The sequence below is a fragment of the Notechis scutatus genome, chromosome 1, assembly GCF_049901735.1.
Source record: "Notechis scutatus isolate UNSWTSFEM ecotype Mainland chromosome 1, rNotScu1.2, whole genome shotgun sequence".
In the NCBI taxonomy this organism is placed as follows: domain Eukaryota; kingdom Metazoa; phylum Chordata; class Lepidosauria; order Squamata; family Elapidae; genus Notechis; species Notechis scutatus.
This window is the reverse complement of record NC_142009.1, coordinates 272,533,791-272,555,034: the sequence shown is the minus strand read 5'-3', so window position 1 is coordinate 272,555,034 and position 21,244 is coordinate 272,533,791. Positions and strand designations below refer to the sequence as shown.

General features: G+C 42.2%; 1 protein-coding gene across 2 annotated transcripts in view; it reads right to left on the bottom strand.

Moving 5' to 3' along the window:
• PLEKHD1 (pleckstrin homology and coiled-coil domain containing D1) overlaps positions 1-21,244 on the bottom strand; it is a 51,629-nt gene that overhangs the window by 919 nt on the left and 29,466 nt on the right. Inside the window, exons 10-13 of one of the 2 annotated variants that reach the window (XM_087951520.1) lie at positions 20,808-20,940; positions 19,427-19,571; positions 11,257-11,406; positions 8,549-10,592 (exon numbers count right to left, since the gene is read on the bottom strand). In XM_087951520.1, the coding sequence (XP_087807646.1) occupies positions 10,438-10,592; positions 11,257-11,406; positions 19,427-19,571; positions 20,808-20,940 (583 nt within the window). In that variant the 3' untranslated portion in view covers positions 8,549-10,437. Of the gene's footprint in view, positions 1-8,548; positions 10,593-11,256; positions 11,407-19,426; positions 19,572-20,807; positions 20,941-21,244 lie in introns of those variants that run through there. The other variant, XM_087951521.1, reaches the window with a different exon arrangement.

The window sequence follows — 21,244 nt, the reverse complement described above, 5'->3', positions numbered from 1 at the left end:
GCTTTCTAGCTAATCTAAATCCCCCGGCTCAGCAGAACAGCTGATGCTCATGGGGGAGGGGGAGGAAAAATAGCAATTTAGGCAATTTTGATGGCGTGCATACCAGGTAAGGAGTGAGTGGGTGGGGAGGGGAGGGGCCAGCCAGTGGCGCAATTTGCCAGTTCTCCAAACTGGGCAGAATCATAACAACCGGTTCTATAGAACTGATCCAACCAGGTAGGATCCCACCCCTGAGTAACACTTCAAGCATTCATTGCCCTGTGTAGCCGCACAAAGCAGGTGGCAAAATGAGTATGAAAATAATCTAGATGCTCCATTTAGAAGTCTTGAGGGGGAGGCAACAAACATCAATTAAATTAACAGGTCTCCAACCTTAGCAACTTTAAGCCCGGAGGACTTCAACTCCCAGAATTCCCCAGCCAGCTTTGCTGGCTGGGGAATTCTGGGAGTTGAAGTCCTCCGGGCTTAAAGTTGCTAAGGTTGGAGACCCCTGAATTAGAATGTTTATTTATTATTTTATATTCTGTCAGCATTCAAGCCATGTTGAGGGAGAGTTAATACAAAGTTGATACTTAATATTAAAAGCACGGGTTGGTGCCAGTGGTGGGATTCAAAATGTTTTTACTTCTGGTTCTGTGGGCATGGCGAGGCTTGGTGGGCATGGCAGGGAAAGGACACTGTAAAATCCCATTCCCTTCCCACCCCACTAACCTGTTTTCCAGTTTTTCCTGTGCAGGGCAACAAAAGAAGACCCAGCCGAACAGCTGGGACTCGGGAGGCAGAGAGTAGATGGGGGCGGGGCCAGTCAGAGGTGGTATTTGCCGGTTCTCCGAACCACTCAAAATTCCTGCTACCGGTTCTCCAGATCTGGTCAGAACCTGCTGAATACCACCTCTGGTTGGCGCAATGAGGTTTTTCAGACGTTACTGATCTCTAATTCCCAGGATCCCTCATTAAAAGAAGCTTCCCCCCCCCAACAACAACAACAACCCCACGAGTCCTTTCCATCTCCTGTATCTTGCTGGTACTTGCAACAACAGTTCATGTTATACAATTTTTTTAAAGATTAGAGCATCAATTTAGTAGAAGAAGCAACTAAACATGTCTCTCATTATACTTGCTAGAATATGAATGCATTGAAGTAGAGGCTAAAGTTCTGATAGGGAGCTGAGTGGTATAATTATTTATGTCCTAGGTTCCCATAAATCAGGGTTTATGGGATTCTTCTTACTTCTTACTTCTTAACAAACCCCTGCTTAGATCCAGTAGCATCTGTGGAGTGTGATGGATATGCCTTCAAATGGCAATACGGAAAGAAATACATCTTGCTCAAACAGAAGTAAACATGCTGCCATCACACTTAAGGTCCATTCTGGAGAAGTGGTGTAGGGAAAGGGATGAAGTTGGGCAGGGAAAGAGCAAATGCTGCTCTTTTGTCCTGCTTGAATTTATTGCCCCTTGGGATCCCACAAAGGTTTTTCTGTGAGCAGCTGTTCTGCGCCACTTTCAAATAGTCTGGTATGGTAATAAAGGAGAACAGATGGCGCCACTGCCAGGGCTTGGAGCATCGGTTAGAATAGCCTTACTCCATCCAGAGATTTCCAGATGCATGGGCTTGTAGCTGTCATCAGGCTATGCTGGGAGTTGTGATCTACAATACGATTGGGTTAGGTTTGGTTGCCCATGGGAACATAGACATGGTGTGCAGACCATGGTTAACATTGTGGCTTAGCCATTGTGAGTGACCGAGACCACTGTGGCTAGTTTAAATATAGTGGTTAAAACAATCAAGAGTTTTAAAACTATATGTGGATGCAGAAAATGTAATGTGTAGCATATTGCCCTTTGCTGTTCTTCTATTTGGAAAAAGCCACTCTGTACCCTCCAAATAAATAGCTATTTTTATATATCCAAAAGTAAATTACATTGCTACTTGGTTTCAGCAGGATACAATTCTAGACATGAATGTGTGTGTGCGTGTGTAATAAATCAAATGTATAGGCCTCCCAACTCAGTGATTCTGGGTAGTACACAAGATAAAAATTACCATACAACACAAATGGTAAACAATGATAATCCAGAGATTAAAATATTAACAATTGAAGCCTTCCTGCTTAGCATTTCAAAAGCTTGATGCCTTTATGGTAAGGCTGTTGGCATTGTTGCTATAGTAACCCAAGATTTATCCCTTTGATCCAAATATATTCATCTAATTCTTGTTAGCTCTGGCCCTCCCAATTGTCTTGCATTGTGCTGTAAATCAAATTCCCTCTGGCACAAAAACCCTTAATGATTGTACAATTTATGATCTTTTACTGCCATGTAATGTTTCCTTACAACTCTTTTGAGCACACAAGAAAAACTGGTAACTTTTTCCTTATAATTTCCGTGAGAAAATACAACATCGACAAAAACTCCTGCTTTATACAGACCTGAATATTGGAAAAAAAATCATTTTAAAACCTCAGGCAGTTCATGGAAATCTACCTTGGGATAATAAGAATCTTGCCCTTAGCCTAACTGGGGGAGCTTTGCCTTTGAAATTTATTCTCTAGTGCTGCTGTGCCATCTAACACAGCTCAATTTCTATTTTCACTTGCTGATATACAATGCAGAAATGTCACTTGCTTGTAAGCCATCCTTAAACAATGCAAAACCAAAGCATGGTTTACCTTTCTATAAAAAGACAAAAAAGTATCCAAACTAAAAGGAAAAGGAAAAAAAGGTGATGTTCTTTATGTGTTCAGGTGTTCAGCAGCAACATTTTACTTTAAATTATATATATTTTTCCATTAGACCTCATGGCTAACCCATCAATAGGATCTATGCCTATGTGATGCAGAAAAAGAGGAGGTTAATAAGTTTCATTGTCAAATTCAAACGGACGAGGGATTGGGCATGTAAGCAAGATGTGCTGCTTGTGATCGTAGGCTGGAAAGCCAAAGTTGAAAATTGTAAGGAGAAAATGTAGTTGGATGATATGGCCTAGAAACTAGAAATATAACAGAAAAAAACATTTACAAGTTTACCACACTAATTTTTATTTCATTGTTAGCACCATGATATCTGTAAAGACATCAAAAATGGGAAGAGACTTAGAGAAACAGTCTTCCAAAGATCTCCAAACTCAGAAGAATGTTCCACGTTTAAATTGATATGCTAAATAGACATATAGTAACTTATTTAAAGAAGAAATGAAGGTAAAAGAAATATATTGAAACTCTGTGTAACAGAGGTGTCAACATGCAAGATAACTTAAAGATATATTAGTTATAGAAGATGAAGTTAGATCAACACTCCAGGCCTCACCATTGTGGAAGGTACAGCAACTGATGGAATATCTACAGAAATACGGCAAGCAATAGAATAAAAATCAGAAACAAGACTTGATTTGTCCCCTTGTTTAGGCTACCTGACAAGATGATTTAGAAATATAATTTCATCAATTCACAAGTACATGTGGAATCTTTGGAGAAGATTTCTCTCTTTCACAATTTCTCTCTCTCTTTCTCTTTCTGTCTGTCTGTCTCTCTTCATTCATTTTTCCATTTATAGCTGTCTGTCATGGGATTAATTATCTGCAGCTCTCTTTTCTGTACAACTCGTTGTGTTCTTCATGCTCTTGAACTGTAAAAGTCTCATCTGTCACAGTGCCTTTTTCTTTCATTCTTGATCTGAGTTGGAGGGGGGGAATCAAACCTAAAGTTTATTTCACCTTTGAGCTACATTAAAGTAGCAAAAATCTTCTTCAGTTCTTACGATTCTGTGCCTAAATCTGTCCACCGGTGAACCAGGTCCCAGTAAAGATAGCTTTAGTTCACAGATCTCAAAGATATTTTGAATTTTCTTCTCCTGCTTTGTTCCTGCCCATTGTGCCTCTTTACATGTCTATTTGAAGTTGTGCACAGTACAGTCTCTCCCTGTGGCAGAAGCACAGCCAAGGTGCTTGAGCAAGCACAATAGAGCAGTGCTTCATGACTGTTAATTTTGTTCAGCCTTGATTCTTGGTCCTCGGGGCAGTTTCATTTCTTTTCTGACTGTTTTTCATGTTAGAAGCAGTGACTGAGGGAACCAGATGGATCTTCATGTCTTAAAATGTCGCTTCTAATATTGATGCAATGTGTTTACATAACTGTTGCTGAACCAACTGTTCAGAGGTTGCTGAACTTCAAGTCCCACCATCCATCCCCAGGCAACGTACGTAAGGGATTCTAACATAGTATTTCAGTAAGATTTGGAAAACCAGGGGGTTACTTATTGGAAATTTAAAAGAAAAGCAGTGAAAGCTTCCCCACCCCCCACCATTCTATAGAATCACAAAGCTTTTCTAGTTCAGAGACTTTTGCTACATTGTGCTTGAGGGGTTGTGATCTCAGAATACATGAATAAATGAGGCTCTCTTATCAGACTTATTCAGATAATTAGGTACTTCTTATTCATGGCAGGGTTCACATATTATGCTAAGCCAAACCCAAGCCACATTATGTGTGATTAGCACACATGTGGGAACCCAATTAGTATTATCTTGCTCTCAACAGGTTTCCCATCTTGCTCCGTTCTACTATCCCAAACTCTTAAAGGAAAAAGCTATAACTGAACTTGGATTTTGTAAATTCAAAGCATCAGTTTTGCTAGCAGGCAATATACTGGTAAGTAGCATGCTCCCTATAAATGAGGACTGATTGGAGTCAATCTGTAATAGAGACTCAACTGAGTTATATAGTTTCTCAATATTGAAGATCGTCTGAAAATGGTTCATAAAGTTGCTTAAGCCACAACTCCCATACTTGATGTGATATCTAATATCAGGATGGATAATGGTTTGGCTTTTTTGACTTTGGCTTTAGTTTTTCCAAAGAGTATATGCATTGTAATGTTTAACATGTTCTCTTGCAATCAAAATTCAATGACTGTGTCCATCATCTCAGATATATGTTCATCAAAATAATGGCATATTATCAGAATTTCAATTTGTTTATACACATACCTTTAGAAAGCAAATCTTGATGGAAATACTGAATGAGAAAAAAAATATCATTCACAAATATTTGGTTTCTCTTTAGATCATATACATTTTTTTTCCTTTTCACAATGTAATGTTTGGGGAAAAAAATAAAGGCAAATTGATAGGCAATGGCAAACAGATGTTTAACTTTGTGAAAATGTAATTTTTGTATCAATAGGAGTGTTATATCGGATTCATTCTAGTTCTTGACATTACTTCTTAGATTTTTTTTGGTTATGTAACTAGCACAGATTTAATCTCTTATAGAGATGTACTCAGAGCATAGCTACGTAGGCTCTCCCTATGTAACATTAGTTACATAATGCTGCATAGGGAGAACTTACATAGCTATGCCCTGAGTACATCTCTGTCAAATTGATGTTAAATAATTCCATGTTACTCTTCATTTAAAGCTGCCATTGAGTTGTCAATTTATTTCAGTCACAAATGTTAATGGAAATGCCGCAACTCGGGTCTATATATGATGCTTGGTTTTTCATCTGTTCTCTAGGCGATTGGCAGGCTAAATTGAGAACTAAAACAGTTGTAGAAATAATCTAAAACTGATAAAATGTCTGATATAGCCTGAAAATTAAATGTGAGGAATGTCTCCCAAATGATCATAGTGCTGTTCATATTTTACAGGCCAACTCCAGTCATAACTCATCTTCCATTTGGACTGTGTATCAGTGGGTTTTTCCCACATGCTTCCCCTCATTATAAAGTAATCTATTCCTTCTTCCACTGATCAGTTATGTAATCTGTTTGGTGGGTTAGCTGAAATCTTCAGATATGCCCTGTGGGGATTCTAGAGCTATATTTCTGTTTGGTTATGTGTGGTCACATATGAAACACTTGATACGACCACCACATATGTACAGAATTGGAGGGGCACTGGAATTCAACATTAGATGCAAAATAATACCAACCAGTCAGATTTTTTTTTTTCATATCCACCATTGTATTCTTTGTAATAAGCAATTTTTTTGAGCCTCATCCACTACATTTCACAGAACATTGGCTTACAAAAGTGCTATTTCTGAGCATTTCATCAAAACAATTATAAACCATAAAGGAGGTCAGAAATACAGTAACATAAGAGGGAAGCGAAGGGGGAAAAGGTCTATAAAGGCACCCAAGCTTATCTAAACATTCCAAATCATGGTTTGATAATCAGTCTGAATGACTCTTCTAACTGGGGTGTTCAGATGAAAAGCTAAATTCTGCAGGGACTTTAGCACAGAGAAAGGCAACGCAAGGCTGAAAACACTACTGTATACACATTCCGTTGAGTCACGGTACACTACAACTTCACAACTCTTTGCTCATCCTATTTGATGGCTCACCACCAGTCCTCTTTTAGGATGACAGGCTTTTAGGAAGCCTGTCCTTCTTTTAGGAAGAAGGCTTCACTAATTTTCGGGGTCATCCTTAAAGATGTTTCAGTCAATCAATAGCAATAGTAGCATTGTTCAGCTGTCTCAAGAAATATATTTAACTGCCTTCCTGGTAGAGACATCAAAGTCGTTTTATAAAATATTATACAACACCAGCTACAACCATGACAATATTTTTAGCAATCTCCTGGGCATATCTAAGATGAAAGCAAAAGAAAAGTATTTCCTCTGCTGACTTCTTGTCCATTAACGATCACATTATTTGTTTTTGATGGGAAGGAAAAGCTTGTTATTAACAGCTAGAATCTATGCATTATTATTGAGGTCCACTAGAGGGAGCAAATGCTCCTTAGTTACATTTAACTTAGCTTACTCTATCTTCTTAGCTAAGTGCTAACAAATTTTGGGAAATTTCAGTATCCTTGTCTTTTTCCCCAGGGTTCTCTATCCTTACACCAGGGGTGGGTTTCTACCGGTTCTGTCCACCTCTGTAGAACCGGTACCTCTGAAGAGCAGCAGACATAGAACCGGTTCTATGTCTGCTGATGTTTTTGCCCACCCAGGCTCTTACCTGATCTTTATTTCCTGATTTTTCAACTTCAGCTGCCGAACGAGGCACAGTTGCAGTTAAAAAAGCAGGAAAAGAGGTCTGTTTCAAAGGCTGCTTCTCTGCACCCAGCGTGCTGATGACGATTTACAGGCACGCGGCTCATAGTGTGCAGGGAAGCTCGTAAATCCCGAACCGGTAGTTAAGCTTGTCGTATCCCACCCCTGCCTTACACCTAGTTAGGTTTCCTCTATTTGGAAAAAAAGGCTAATGGAAAGTGAGAAAGACCTTTTAAGGGAATGCCATTCCACTAAATCACTGAAGAAAATATCTATCCAAACTTTAGGCTAATATAAGGTATGAGGGTGAAGGTTTGTTCTCTGAGCTTATGGGTTGGTTTCCAAATGTTCGACGCCAACTCACAAGCTCGGAGAACAAACCTTCATCCTCATCCTAGATACAGATATTCACCGCTATGGTTAATATAAGGTATGGTTAGTGGCTACTTCAACTTGCTGTTATCAACAGATCAATTTAACAGCCAGTGTCTGATCTGAATTCATCAGTTTGTTTGTTTGTGTCTAATGAAGGAAAGTAAAGGCTCTGGTTTTCCCAGTTGTGATGTATGGCTGTGAAAGCTGGACCATAAGAAAGGCTGAGTGTCAAAGAATTGAGGCCTTTGAACTATGGTGCTGGAGAAGACTCCTGCGAGTCCCTTGGACTGCAAGGTGATCAAATCGGTCAGTCCTAGAGGAGATCAACCCTGACTGCTCTTTAGAAGGCCAGATGCTGAAGATGAAACTCAAATATTTTGGCCACCTAATGAGAAGGAAGGACTCACTGGAGAAGAGCCTAATGCTGGGAACGATTGAGGGCAAAAGAAGAAGGGGACGACAGAGAATGAGGTGGCTGGATGGAGTCACTGAAGCGGTAGGCGTGAGCTTAAATGGACTCCGGAAGATGGTAGAGGACAGGAAGGCCTGGAGGAGCATTGTCCATGGGGTCACGATGGGTCGGACAGGGAGAAGCAGCCAGATTTTAGGCATGAAATAAAAAAGTTGCACCACTGATTTCCAAACAGCAGCTCTGGGAAATCTACATAGTTATACTATTATTTTAAATAGTTCTAAAATATCATGTAGTTTTGGTTTGTCCAATACATTTGAACAGATCAGTTAAAGGCTTAGTAATCTGTTTCCATCTTTAGATCGTATTCTAAACATTCTAAAGTACCCAATGGTACTTCATTTTAACCAGAGCAACTTGTGACAGATGAACCTGGAATACAATACAGTAAAGGATTAATTGAAGATTAATCTCCATGTTGGCATTTGCAAAGAGAGGGACACCGAGATAGAAATCTAGAGCAGCCTAGCAGACTTATTTATGCAGCTTCTTTTTATGGGTTTTTCTTTTCAGCCCTTCCAGATTCACAGCATCTGTGATTTAGATACAGAAAAAGAATTTGGGGGAGGGTGAGGAACTAAGCTGTTTCTTCATCTGCCCATGATGATTCTGATCCTAGTCAGAATCCTAGAATTATTTTAAACACTAACAGTTGGAGGTTGTTATTGACAAAATAAGCTGGATACCAGCAGAAATGGTTGTTGCCTATTTAATCAGAACAGCTCTGATTCTCCCCACCCCACACTCCCAAATGTCTGTCTGCCAACAGATCAATAGATAATTTTTTCTTACTTGGAAGTAGCACAACTAGCTGCGTGGGAATGGGAATATTATTAACCTGCTTTTCTCCTGTTCTGCTCTGTTTTCCACTCCACTCTCCATTCTTAGATCAAATCACCTCAGAAGCTCTGTTACACCACCACATAGGGGACGTGCATAAGCGCACCAACATGCCTACCGTCCCTGTCCTATTGTTTCTTTTATTTTTTACTTGTCTTATATGTATCCATGTATTCATAACTATGTTTTTAAAAACTATGTTTTTACTTATACCTATTATCTTGTAAGCAATTGACAAAAATAAATAAATAAATAAAAAAAATCTTTTTTGGACAATTACTCTTGCTACTGAACTTTCCAAGAAATATCTAGGATGGTCCTTGGGGGTTATGCTATGAAACACGTCAGAGGAGCAGGGGGTTCACAAGCATCTAAGCAAGCCTGAAGTGGACATGTTCTCTCCATGTGAAGGGAAGGATCAGAAATAAAGGTGATTTCGTGGAGTTGCCAGCTGCTAGATTGTAACAGGCACTATGCAAGCATCAGAGGAGAGGTCCCCAAAAGCAAATAATATATTTTTCTCTACTTGTCATAGGCATTATATTTACCAATAGATACCATAAAGAGATAACTCATTAATTCTCATCAGACAATTTTCTGCCCTAGAAATTTCCTTTAACGCAGAGGAAATGGAGAGCATAGCATTATATATGTTAGGACTTAGAAGCATGATGATTTAGCCACCAAACTACAGTGAATACAGAAAACTGTCCTGTAACCAGTTTTTTGAATTTCCAAGAGTACCCAATGGTTTGGAGAACTTTCAGCACATAAAGCAAAGTGAATTTTAATCCTCATTGGCCTACAATGAGAAATCTGAAAGAATCAAGTTGTACAGGGGTGGGATTCAAATTTTTTGGCAACCGGTTCTGTGGGTGTGGCTTAGTTGGTAGGCATGGCTTGGTGGTCATGTGACCAGGTGGACGTGGCTTGGTGGTCATGTTATTGGCCAACTCAATATCACTCACATCAAGGCACGCTTCTCCTTGCCTGGCCTCTCATGACTGTGCGGATGCTGCAACAGTCGTAAGTGTGAAAAATGGTCATAAGTCACTTTTTTCAGTGCCATTTAACTTTGAATGGTCACTCCACACAAGCAAAGTACCAGCAAAGGAGGGCAAAAAAACTCCAGAGAAGTTCCTGAGACAGGAAGTCTAGTCCTGCCAAGAATGTAATAAGGGTTAATGAAGAGGCAGTTTCTGTAAGCAACACCAGAATGTTTCCTACCTGCCTTCCTTACAGGATTAGGCCAATAATTTCTTCTAACAACCGGTTGTCCGAACTGCTTAGAATGTTAACAACTGGTTCTGGCGAATAGGTGCGAACTGGTAGTAACCCACCCCTGAAGTTGTAGCATCTTTCTCTTTATAGATGATTTACTCCCTAGGCTCATCACCTGATGTACCTATCTCATATACTGTATGTATTTCTTCCTGGTATTAAAGGACAGGCTGGGCATTTTTTAAAACCATGGATCTTGATAAAGGAAGTTGAGAAGAAAGCAGAGCCAGTTAATATGACAGGGATGGACAGCCAAGGAGTTACAGCAAGCTACATGGAACTCTCTGTTTGAGAATAATGGTCCAACCACAATGCTCTACAATGAAAAATGTGCCATTCACTTCCTCATGAAATTCCACTGCTATCATACTTCTGCTGTGTCTAGACGAATCAATTTGGCTTTGGCTGAATGAAATGACAAGCTGAGCCTAGAACTCCCCTGGCAATAGGGTGGGCGAGGTTCACTTTTTGTTGACCAAGGAAGAATCCGGATGTGACTCCATGATTTGATAGATGGTTTCCCGGAAATGATGGTCCTGGCTTAGCTTCTTGGCAGCTTGCTTCAGCTCTTCTATGTTTTCTGCTTCTGAGTACATGAATGATTGTGATTGCCGCACTGAAAACAAGAATGGTATACAACACTAGGAAACTTTACTTATTTGTAATCCTTACAATGGCAAAGATTTGTGCGTTCACCTTTCCTCTTATTTATGTTTTGTGGTTGATGACATTTTGCACTATGGAAAACAGTGGGGTAGGTCTTTAAAAATCAGGCCTGGGAATTAGAAAAGGCCAGTAATGTGGGAACAAGGAGTAAAATTGAGATTATCAAACAGTTTAAGTAACTAGGTACCAATCAAAGAGGAAAAAAGATGGCAGTCAACAAAACACAGATTAATACACATAATGGAGCTATCACAATGTACCAAGGGTGCCTTTCTCAATTAGATATCCTCTAGATGTGTTGGATTATAACTCAGAATTTCTAACAGCCGTGCAAGCTGTAGCCATATATGGGATTGATTTTGCCCCCAGAGATCAGCTTCATATTAAACCAATAAAGTACAGCCATAGTTTTAGAACTTTAATTAATGTGGAGAAACTTGTCAATCAATGAGTGCCTTTTTCCGACCTCAAGGTTATCATTAGGAAATCAAAGGTGATTTCAGTTTCTGCACCAAAGTGACTACAAGTTATGTCCTTTTTGCAAGATAATAAAAAATCCCAAACCCTGAATTACCTAACAAACTATAAAAGAAACAGGGACAAGTAATACTTACAACTATTCCATGAATTGCTGCATCTGCTACGACGAAATCGGCAGCTTTTTATCCTGCGAGTGGCAGCCTTGTGAAGGTACACAGAATTTTTCATGATTACTGGCATCTTGGCCTCTAGTTCAGCATTCCGGATACATTCTTCAAAAAATTCTACAAGGTGATCAGAGACAGGGAAAATGGAATAAATCCTAGCCTTAGACCATTGTTCCTCAACCTAGCACTCCATGCTCCCATGACTTTCTAGAATTACAATAAATGACCCTATCAATAGGAATATTATGGGATTTCAAGACCCCCCCCCTTATTTAGAGGGCATCAAGTTATGAATGGTCCATACAACTTTGGAGATGAAGATATAGAAATTAGCTTATGCCTTTAAAAAAATTCAATTCTGAGATTTCTGTATGTTGCTTTTTAATTGAACCATATGCAAAATATTTTTATAAAACATTATTCTTTCTCCTTTGAGACAATTTAAGGCAAAACTATTAACTGTTATTGCAGCTTTATATCCTATGTTATTTTATTTGTTTAAAAATTGTGCTGACAAGAAATGCTGGGGGGAGGAGAGGGACAAATGAGACATTTTTGAAGGCTTTTCTGATCTAAAGCTTGCTTACTGTTGGTTAACTGCCTCTTATGAGGTTTCTGGGATATGATCCCCCTAGCAGAAAATAAGCTATTTCAGTTTTATTCTAATCTTGTGCTTATTTGACTCTCAGGATAATTTAGGTAGTGATGGAGGAGCATTTAAAGCTCAGTTGATTTTGAACTATTATGTGCCATCAAATTGGTACCAGCTCTTACAATGCATGATGATCCAAACTCTGTCAAGGACCTTGGAATACTCATCTCTAATGATCTAAGTGCTAGAGCCCACTGTAACTACATAGCCAAAAAGGCATTAAGAGTTGTTAACCTAATCCTACGCAGCTTTTTCTCTGGTAATATCACACTATTAACTAGAGCATACAAAACATTTGCTAGACCAATACTTGAATACAGCTCATCAGTCTGGAACCCTCATTACGTATCTGATATTAACACAGTTGAGAAAGTCCAGAAATATTTCACAAGAGTTCTACACTCCTCTACTCATTGCAGAATACCTTATGCCACCAGACTTGAAATTCTAGACCTAGAAAACCTAGAACTACACCGCCTTCGGTCCGATCTAAGTATAGTATATAAAATTATATATTGCAATGTCCTACCTGTCAATGAATACTTCAGCTTCAACCATAACAATACAAGAGCACACAATAGATACAAAGTCAAGGTTAATCGCACCAAACTTGATTGCAGGAAATATGACTTCAGCAACAGAGTGGTCAATGTCTGGAATACTCTACCTGACTCTGTGGTTTCTTCCCTAAACCCCAAAAAACTTTAACCTTAGACTGTCTACTATTGACCTCACCCCTTTCCTAAGAGGTCTGTAGGGGACCTGCATAAGCGTACCAACATGCCTACCGTCCCTGTCCTATTGTTTCTTTTTATTTTTCTTATATGTATCCATGTATTCATAACTATGTTTATACTTGTACCTGTTATCTTATAATTGCTTGACAAAATAAAAATAAATAAATAAATAAATATATAGATAGATTTTTCTCCAGGGTGATGTGTCCCCTTCCTGGTCCTTCTGTAACTGATGAGTGCACCACTGAAACTCCAAAGGACCAAGTTGGGGAAGGTTGCCCTGAAGAAAATCTATATATATATTCGCTAAGGCTCTTGATGGCACATAATCAAATAATTCAAAACTTAGTATAATTCAGAAGTTATCAAGAATGTACAGAAATGTGACAATCACTCCATAATTAAGCATGCAGGAAGAGTTTTGCTGATGCATTTTTGAACAGAAACAACTTTCTATCAATACTAGATGTTGATAGAAAATTATTGTTAAATAAAGTTTGAATTTTTTATAAGTATATGTCATATAACAGGTAATACCACTCCTACCTAAGATGCCCTATTGCCTCAAACCCCCCACAATGGATTGGAAAAGTGATACCATCAGGAGAAGAATGTTATCATTTTTGGATGGTGGTAGCAAGTTTCTAAAATATAATTATCCCCCAAATAATATCCCCCCTCCCCCCCAAAATCATGCTACTTCTGACTAGATAAATCATTTCATCACACCAAGAATGCAAACTCAGGCAAGTAAAAAATGATTCTTGGGAGCAAATTAAACATGGTATTAGCTGTGGCTTTATATCAGGGCTGTCAAACTCCTGGCCCATGGGCTGGAAGCATTACGCACCACCCACACCCATTTTAGCGAAGAGGGGAAAAGTCCCGACACGTCACGTGATGCTGCCGTGATGACGTGAGTTTGACACCCCTGTTTTATATCTTGGCTCCAATAGAAGGTTGAATTTTCCATTCCTGCCCGCTTCAATTCTAATCACACACATTAGCCAATATGATCAGCAGCTTCTGTTTGGTTTTTGAAAAGATAAAGTCCTCCTTCGATTTCACCGCTGGAGAAAGTATGGACACTTTTATATAGTTTCCTTAGGAGCAATGTTTTCTTGGTTTAGACTAGTGTGTCTGAACCTCAGAAACTTTTAACACGTGTGGATTTCAACTCTTAGAATTCTTCAGCCAAAATGCTCAGAGAAGGGATTCTGGAAGTTGAAGTCCACACATCTTAAAGTTGCTGGGGTTGAAAATCACTGTTCTAGTCCAAGGGGTCTCCAACCTTGGCAACTTGAAGCCTGGCGGACTTCAACTCCTTGAACAACCAGGCTGTTGTGAATCAATAAAAGTAACTAAGCCTAAATGCAAAGCAGGTTTTGGAAGCCTGCACACTTGATTGGTCCTTAAACAACGAACAAGGATTGGTCCATAACAAGCCCCTGATTGGCCACATCTAGGACACTTCTTATTGATTATCAGTTGAACTTGATGCACTTATTATTGGTTAATAGGGTAGCAGCCAACCCTATAAAAAGGGTTACTGCTGCCCATAGCCTTGCTCTGTTCTGTACTATTTACTGTTATTAAAGAGTTGAAGTCACTGGTCAGATGTCTGGTCTCCATTATTCTCCAAACTTAACACTGGCGACGAGGATGGGATACGGAGACCGAAGAGCTGACTGATCTACAGAGCAACCAACAGAGCACGTGGTCGAACATGCACTATCAGCGGCAACATGACCAACGGTGCCGTACCACCCGCTCCATTCAACCCAGAAACCGAAGACTGGGAATCGTACATGGATAGGTTCCAGATGTTTCTGGAGACCAACAATTTGAAAGACGCAACAACCAGCAAAAAAGAGCTATATTTCTAACCCACTGCGGGCCTACCGTGTTTAAAATGGCAAAATCACTTGCCAAGCCAGCGAGTAAAAGCGATGGACTGGGACGTCCTCGAGCCTTTGCTACGGGCCCTCTGCGCCCACCGTGCCAACTTTAGTCAGAAGACACGAATATTACCAGAGGGACCAGCAGAAAGGCGAAAGCCTTGCCAACTACATCGCAGACCCCGTAACCTTGGAGGCCTCTGCGGATTCTCTGATTTAGAAGAAGCCCTCCCGAGACCGCCTGGTTCTGGGCCTAGAAGACGGCACGATCCAGAGCAAAATCATGGCTAAGGGGGACATCAGCCTCACTGATGCCCTTAAAGCCACTGCAGCGGAGGCGACCAAAAAGTCGGCAGCCTGAATGCGCCGCACCAGCGCACCGCTACGCCAACTCGCCAAAGATACCTCGCCTCGCTCAGAGAGACACCCGTATCGACTCACCACGAAGACCTAGAATCCCCATCAGAAAGCGATGAGGAAGAGGTCAACCGACTCAGAACAGAACGAGACCAGTTCACACAACCCTCATCTCGACCTTGTGCAGGATGTGGGGCGAATCACCCACGATCCAGCTGCAAATTCCTCGACGCACTCTGCCGCGTTTGCGGGAAAAGAGGTCACATCGCAAAGGTTTGCAGAAGCAAACAAAACTCCAACTCAAACCCCGACAGGCCGATGCCAGTCTTCAGAATTCTTGGCACACCCGAAACAAATTAAATCACCAATGGGGAAGCCACTCCTACAGAAACAAACCGTCCACCACTTCCACCAGGCGGGAAGAAACCAGGCGGGAAGAGACCCACCAGACAATTACCATAGGCCACGCTACATCCCTTGATGCCGGGAAAATCAGAGTAAAGGTCGCTATCGAAAACAAACCTTGTGTAATGGAGGTGGACTCAGGATCATCTCTCTCGATGGTGTCCTGGAAGATGCTTCAACAGCTCATCCCGACGATTCACCGCCAAGACCTAAACCCTCAAAGGGTTATACTCAAAGATTACCAGGGTAACCGAATTCCCGTTGTCGGGTCCCGCCAATTCAGGTCTCTTTCAAGGACCACACCGTCGCACTGCCACTGACTGTCGTGGACCGTGACCGGCCTAGTCTTTTAGGCCTTCAATGGTTCAAACCGCTTGGAATCACTGTGGCAGAGTCCACCGTGCCGAGAGCAACGATTGGGAGGAAGCCCTCGTGCAAGAATTCCAAGGCGTTTTCGACGGACTAGGCAAGTACAAGGGGACCCCGATCTCATTTAACTTGAACCCTGAGGTAGCACCTATCCGCCTTAAGCCGCGTCGGGTGCCGTTCGCCCTGAAACCTAAAATCGATGAACAACTCGATAAGCTAATAGAACAGGCGTGCTGGAACCCACCGACCACGCCCGGTGGGAAACCCCAATAGTGACGCCTATCAAGCCTGATGGGTCACTGAGAATTTGCGGAGACTACCGGGCCACCCTAAACCATGCACTTCAGCAAAGTGCGTATCCAGTGCCGGTAGTGCAACACCTGCTCCATTCCCTGGGCGGCGGGAAAGTTTTCGCTAAATTAGACCTAGCGCAGGCATATCAACAACTGCCTGTAGATCCAGCCACCGCGGGCGTAAGCGATCGTCACGCATAGGGCGCATTTAAATGCAACCGGCTCCAGTTCGGGGTGAGCGTCGCTCCAGGAATTTTTCAGAGCTTAATGGAAAGGCTGTTACAAGGAATAAGAGGGGTCGTACCGTATTTTGACGATGTACTCATCGCCGCCCCTAATAGAGACATTCTAGAAAAACGACTCAGTGGTTTTACAAAGGTTCCAAAACGCAGAGCCTCAAAGTAAAAAAAATAAATGCCAGTTATGTACCGAAAGGGTGGAGTTTTTGGGATACCTCCTGGACAGTCAAGGAATCCATCCCACTGAGGACAAATTAAAGGCAATTAAGAAGGCCCCCACTCCAAGGAACAAGGCAGATCTACAGGCGTTCCTTGGACTTATCAATTTTATAACGTCTTTTTACCCAATAAAGCAACGGTAGCTGAACCATTACATAGACTCTTAGACAAAAAAGCAACGTGGGTTTGGGGACAACGTGAACAATACGCTTTCCAACAAGTAAAGAAATTGCTAACTTCTGATTCTGTACTTATGCAGTACAACGAGACTCTGCCGTTAACTATTACTTGTGACGCCTCACCTTTTGGGGTTGGAGCAATCCTGGCCCACGTATTACGACGGAGCAGAAGCTCCTGTCACGTTTTTCACGAACTTTAGCTAAAGCTGAAAGAAATTATAGTCAGCTGGATAAAGAAGCTTTAGCTATTGTGGCCGCAGTTAAAAGATTTCATGAATATGTGTATGGGCGATGCGTTTACAATAATTACTGATCATAAACCACTACTGGGGATTATTGCGGGTAATAAACCAACCCGTATATATATTGTCCCCCAGAATGACCCGCTGGTCTGAATTCATGGCGCGTACAACTACACTTTGCAACACCGCCGGGAAATCAATTCTCCACGCTGATGCATTAAGCAGAACACCGCTTCCAGAATCGGTTGAAGATCCAGCCCCAACCATCACAACGTTGCAAATTGAGACTCTACACGCGCCACCATTGACGGCGAGAGACATTGCCCTCGAGACAAAAGCGAGATCCGGTCCTGCAACACATCCTACACTGGGTTGAGCGTGGTTGGCCAACAGAACAACTATCACCTGAATGGGCGCCTTTTAAAGCCCGCCAAACTGAACTGTTTTCTCAAAAGGGCTGCATCTTGTGGGGTGATAGAGTCGTAATCCCGGGCAAGCTGCAACGAACTGTTTTAGCGGTATTGCACGATGGACATCCGGGCATCGTGCGGATGAAAGCACTCGCCGAGCTACGCCTGGTGGCCGGGAATCGACAAAGAATCGAGGCCTGGGTCGCTACTTGTCAGCGTTGCCAAGGCGTCAGCAACGCCCCACCTTAAGCAAACCCAACCGAATGGGAAACTCCGGGGGGACCATGGTCCCGTATTCATATTGACTTTGCGGCGCCTACAAAAGGGCACACTTTCCTTATTACAGTCGACGCCTATTCAAATTGGCTCGAGATCCATCGAATGAACACAACTACAATGGACTCAGTTATCAACAAATTAAACAGGTTATTTGCCACACATGGTTTTCCGGACGTTCTCGTCTCGGATAACGGCCCACAGTTCACAGCATTACCATTTGAACAATATCTTGCTGACCGGGCATCCGCCATGCGCTAACCTCGCCCGCGCACCCTGCGGCGAACGGACGTGCAGAGCGCAAGGTACAGTTTGTAAAAAGACCCTCCACAAAATGGAATTCGGAAACATCGATGAGAAAATCAATCAAATTTTATTGTTGCAGCACATCACGCCCCACAGCGTTACCAACAAAAACGCCCGCGAACTTCTTATGGGGGAAACTACGATCGCACCTCGACCGGCTCCACCCGCATCGCACCCGAAAAGCCTTTTCGGCTCCAGCAGCAAATGCCGGGAATTTAAGGTAGGCGATTTAATCTTTGCCAAAAACTTCTCCGGCGACCCGTTATGGATACCCGCAACTGTTACCCACCTCACAGGGCCTAAATCTTACCACCTACTAACAGACGATGCGAGGGTGTGGAAACGCCACATAGACCAACTCCGTTCGAGATTACCACCCAGCGCCCAGAGCTCCCGGGTTCACCAACTGAGGGGGAGGAAATATCGAGGAAATTGACTTTGATATGACGGATAGCAGGCCAACGGAAACCCTACGGCCAGCGAAGTACCGGGAATTGAAGCGGGGAGGGAGTTGACTTTTCCATGGGACTTGAACACGGGGAAACCGAACTGCGAAACCCGAAGAAACACTGATTGACGGAGACAACCACCAAGCGAAAGCACGGAATCACCGTGCAGCGAAAGCGGAACTTAATAGAGATCATCCAAGCGCTCCACGGAACCGGACTTTGGGACAAACCGGTGGAGCCACGGAAATCATCCAGACAGACCAAACGGCCTGTCTATCTTGAAGATTTTGTTACAGCTCCCTCAAACGGAACCCAAGGGGAGGGTGTTGTGAATCAATAAAAGTAACTAAGCCTAAATGCAAAGCAGGTTTTGGAAGCCTGCACACTTGATTGGTCCTTAAACAACGAACAAGGATTGGTCCATAACAAGCCCCTGATTGGCCACATCTAGGACACTTCTTATTGGTTATCAGTTGAACTTGATGCACTTATTATTGGTTAATAGGGTAGCAGCCAACCCTATAAAAGGGTTACTGCTGCCCATAGCCTTGCTCTGTTCTGTACTATTTACTGTTATTAAAGAGTTGAAGTCACTGGTCAGATGTCTGGTCTCCATTATTCCCCAAACTTAACACAGGTGGACTTCAACTCCCAGAATTTTGGGAGCTGAAGTCCGCCAGGCTTCAAGTTGCCATGGTTGGAGACCCCTGCTCTAGTCTATAGCTTGTGGTCTCTGATTTAAGTATTGTTTCCTTTGCTTCTCAATCCAGCTATCACCTGCTGAGGTTGCATTTTTTTAAAAAAGGAGGGAGATGAAATACAAAGATACACTTCATGCTTTTTAAAAATTTCAGGAAGTTCACCTTCAGGAAGTTCACCCATGATTATTTTTCCCCCTCATAGACTTTGTCAATTTATAATTTTTAGAGTGCCAGAAATGCTACAGCAACATTCCTGAGGCCCTTTATGCAGGTTCACAACTCACAGTTAGGCAAGGATTCATTGGCTAATGCTTCCAGCTGGAGGCATCTGCAAGGTGAGACTTCTTTTGAAGTGGGAGTTTTATTGTAGAGGCTACTTAGCAGCGATAGGGAAGGTCCACTTACTTTTCAGGTTGCTGACATCCGCTTTCATTTTTTCCTCCTTCTCTTTGTTGCGATGCTTGCAGTTTAGGCCTTGTTCAAGGCTCTGCAGGGCCTCTTCAGCCTCCTGCAAGCGTTTCTCCAGGTCCATACGCACCTTCACTTCTTCCTGAGCCAGAAGGAAAGGAGGCAGTCCCCCCAAAAAATCCAGAAAAGAAAATACAACAACAAATTGCAAACAGAAGCAAGAAATGTGTGTGTGTGTGTGTGTGTTTAAAACATTTGGTACACTGCCTGGGGGTAGCTCCAGTTCCCTTCTCTTGATGTTATTTTATTTTGTGTCATTCAGCATTAGAAGAAGGGCAAGTGAGATTGTTGGCTGACTCTGTTATGAGCTAACAAAAACCATTTAATAAAACTTATTAACATTATGTTAAGCAGGCTTGAAATCCTGCACTTTGGATTGGCCCACGAATAGCGAACTGGGATTGGTCATCACGGAGCAACCTGATTGGCTATTAGTTAACCTCTTCTCATTGGGCAAAAGTTAAGCATGTGGACACAGGTCATTGGTTAACAGGTCAGTAGCTAGCTCTATAAAAGGGCTACTGCTGTCCAAGAGTTAGCTCTCTCTTGTTCTGGTTCTTAATAAAGAGTTGAAGTTCACTAAGTCACTGACTCATCTCAATTATTGCACCCATGCCCAGAATATAACAGACTCAATAACACAAATTGGGCCACCTTTTTTTGGTCTAGAGCAGGGGTATCAAACTCTATTTCATTGAGGGTTGCATCAGGTTTGTGTTTGACCTGGGGGCGCGCTGGGGATGTGGCCAGCTCAACATCACTCATGTGATCAAATGCCACTTTTGCTAGTAGTGGCCCTCACGGGCTCTGTTTTCGGCTGCAGTGGCCTCCTGCAGCCCTTTGCCAGCAAAAACGGAGCCTGTGAGGGTTGCACACGACCCGCACGAGCTCAGTTTTCACTGGTAGAGGCACCGTGGGTTGGTCCTTCGCTGTTTCCAGGCCAGCCCCACAGGCCAGATCTAAGCACCCTGTGGCCCGGATCTGGCCCCTGGGCCTTGAGTTTGACACCCCTGGTCTAGAAGGACAAACCAAAAATAGTTTTGGTGAGACAGAGCTCAGTGAAAGGATGAACTAATGGGACCAGGTGTTTCATGTGGACAAATTCAAAAGGTCTCATCCCTTTTTACAAAAATGGGATAAACGGTAGAGCGGGGTCACTGTTCATCTCCCTTAAGTCTGTTTCATGTAGACACTACATGACAGGAGGCTGAACTTCATTAATGAAGCCATAAGGAGTTCTGGAAACTGAAAAAGGGAGTGGGGATAACTTTAGGCCTAAGAACCACCTTCTACCATAATAGAAACTGTACTACCATACCTTGAGGTCTCTCTCAGTCTTCTGCTTCTCAGCTGTCAGCTCAGATAGGGAATTCTGTAGGGCCTGAGACTGGGAGGAATAGAACTCCCTTTCTTCTTCCAGAGCTCGGGAGCGTTCTTCATTCTCCTTCATTCTATGAAGTAGCAGAGGAAAAAGCATTCAATGATAACCTCATCTCATTTCTCTCCTTCCTGCCTTTAATTTGTAGGAGTGCCAGCCTGCAACAACACCCAGGCTGACTTTCTGCTCCAATGGGGAACAATAGATTCCTCTTGCAAATTTCACTTGCTGTTCCTACTTTTTGTTAAAAATTTTTTTAACAAGACTAATGATATAAAAACAACCATAAGAAGGGCTGATGGGACAGAGGAAGAAATGAGCCAGGTCTATGGACTGTACTGTTTCTCTAAATGTGAAAAGTCAGCTCCCCAATTTGT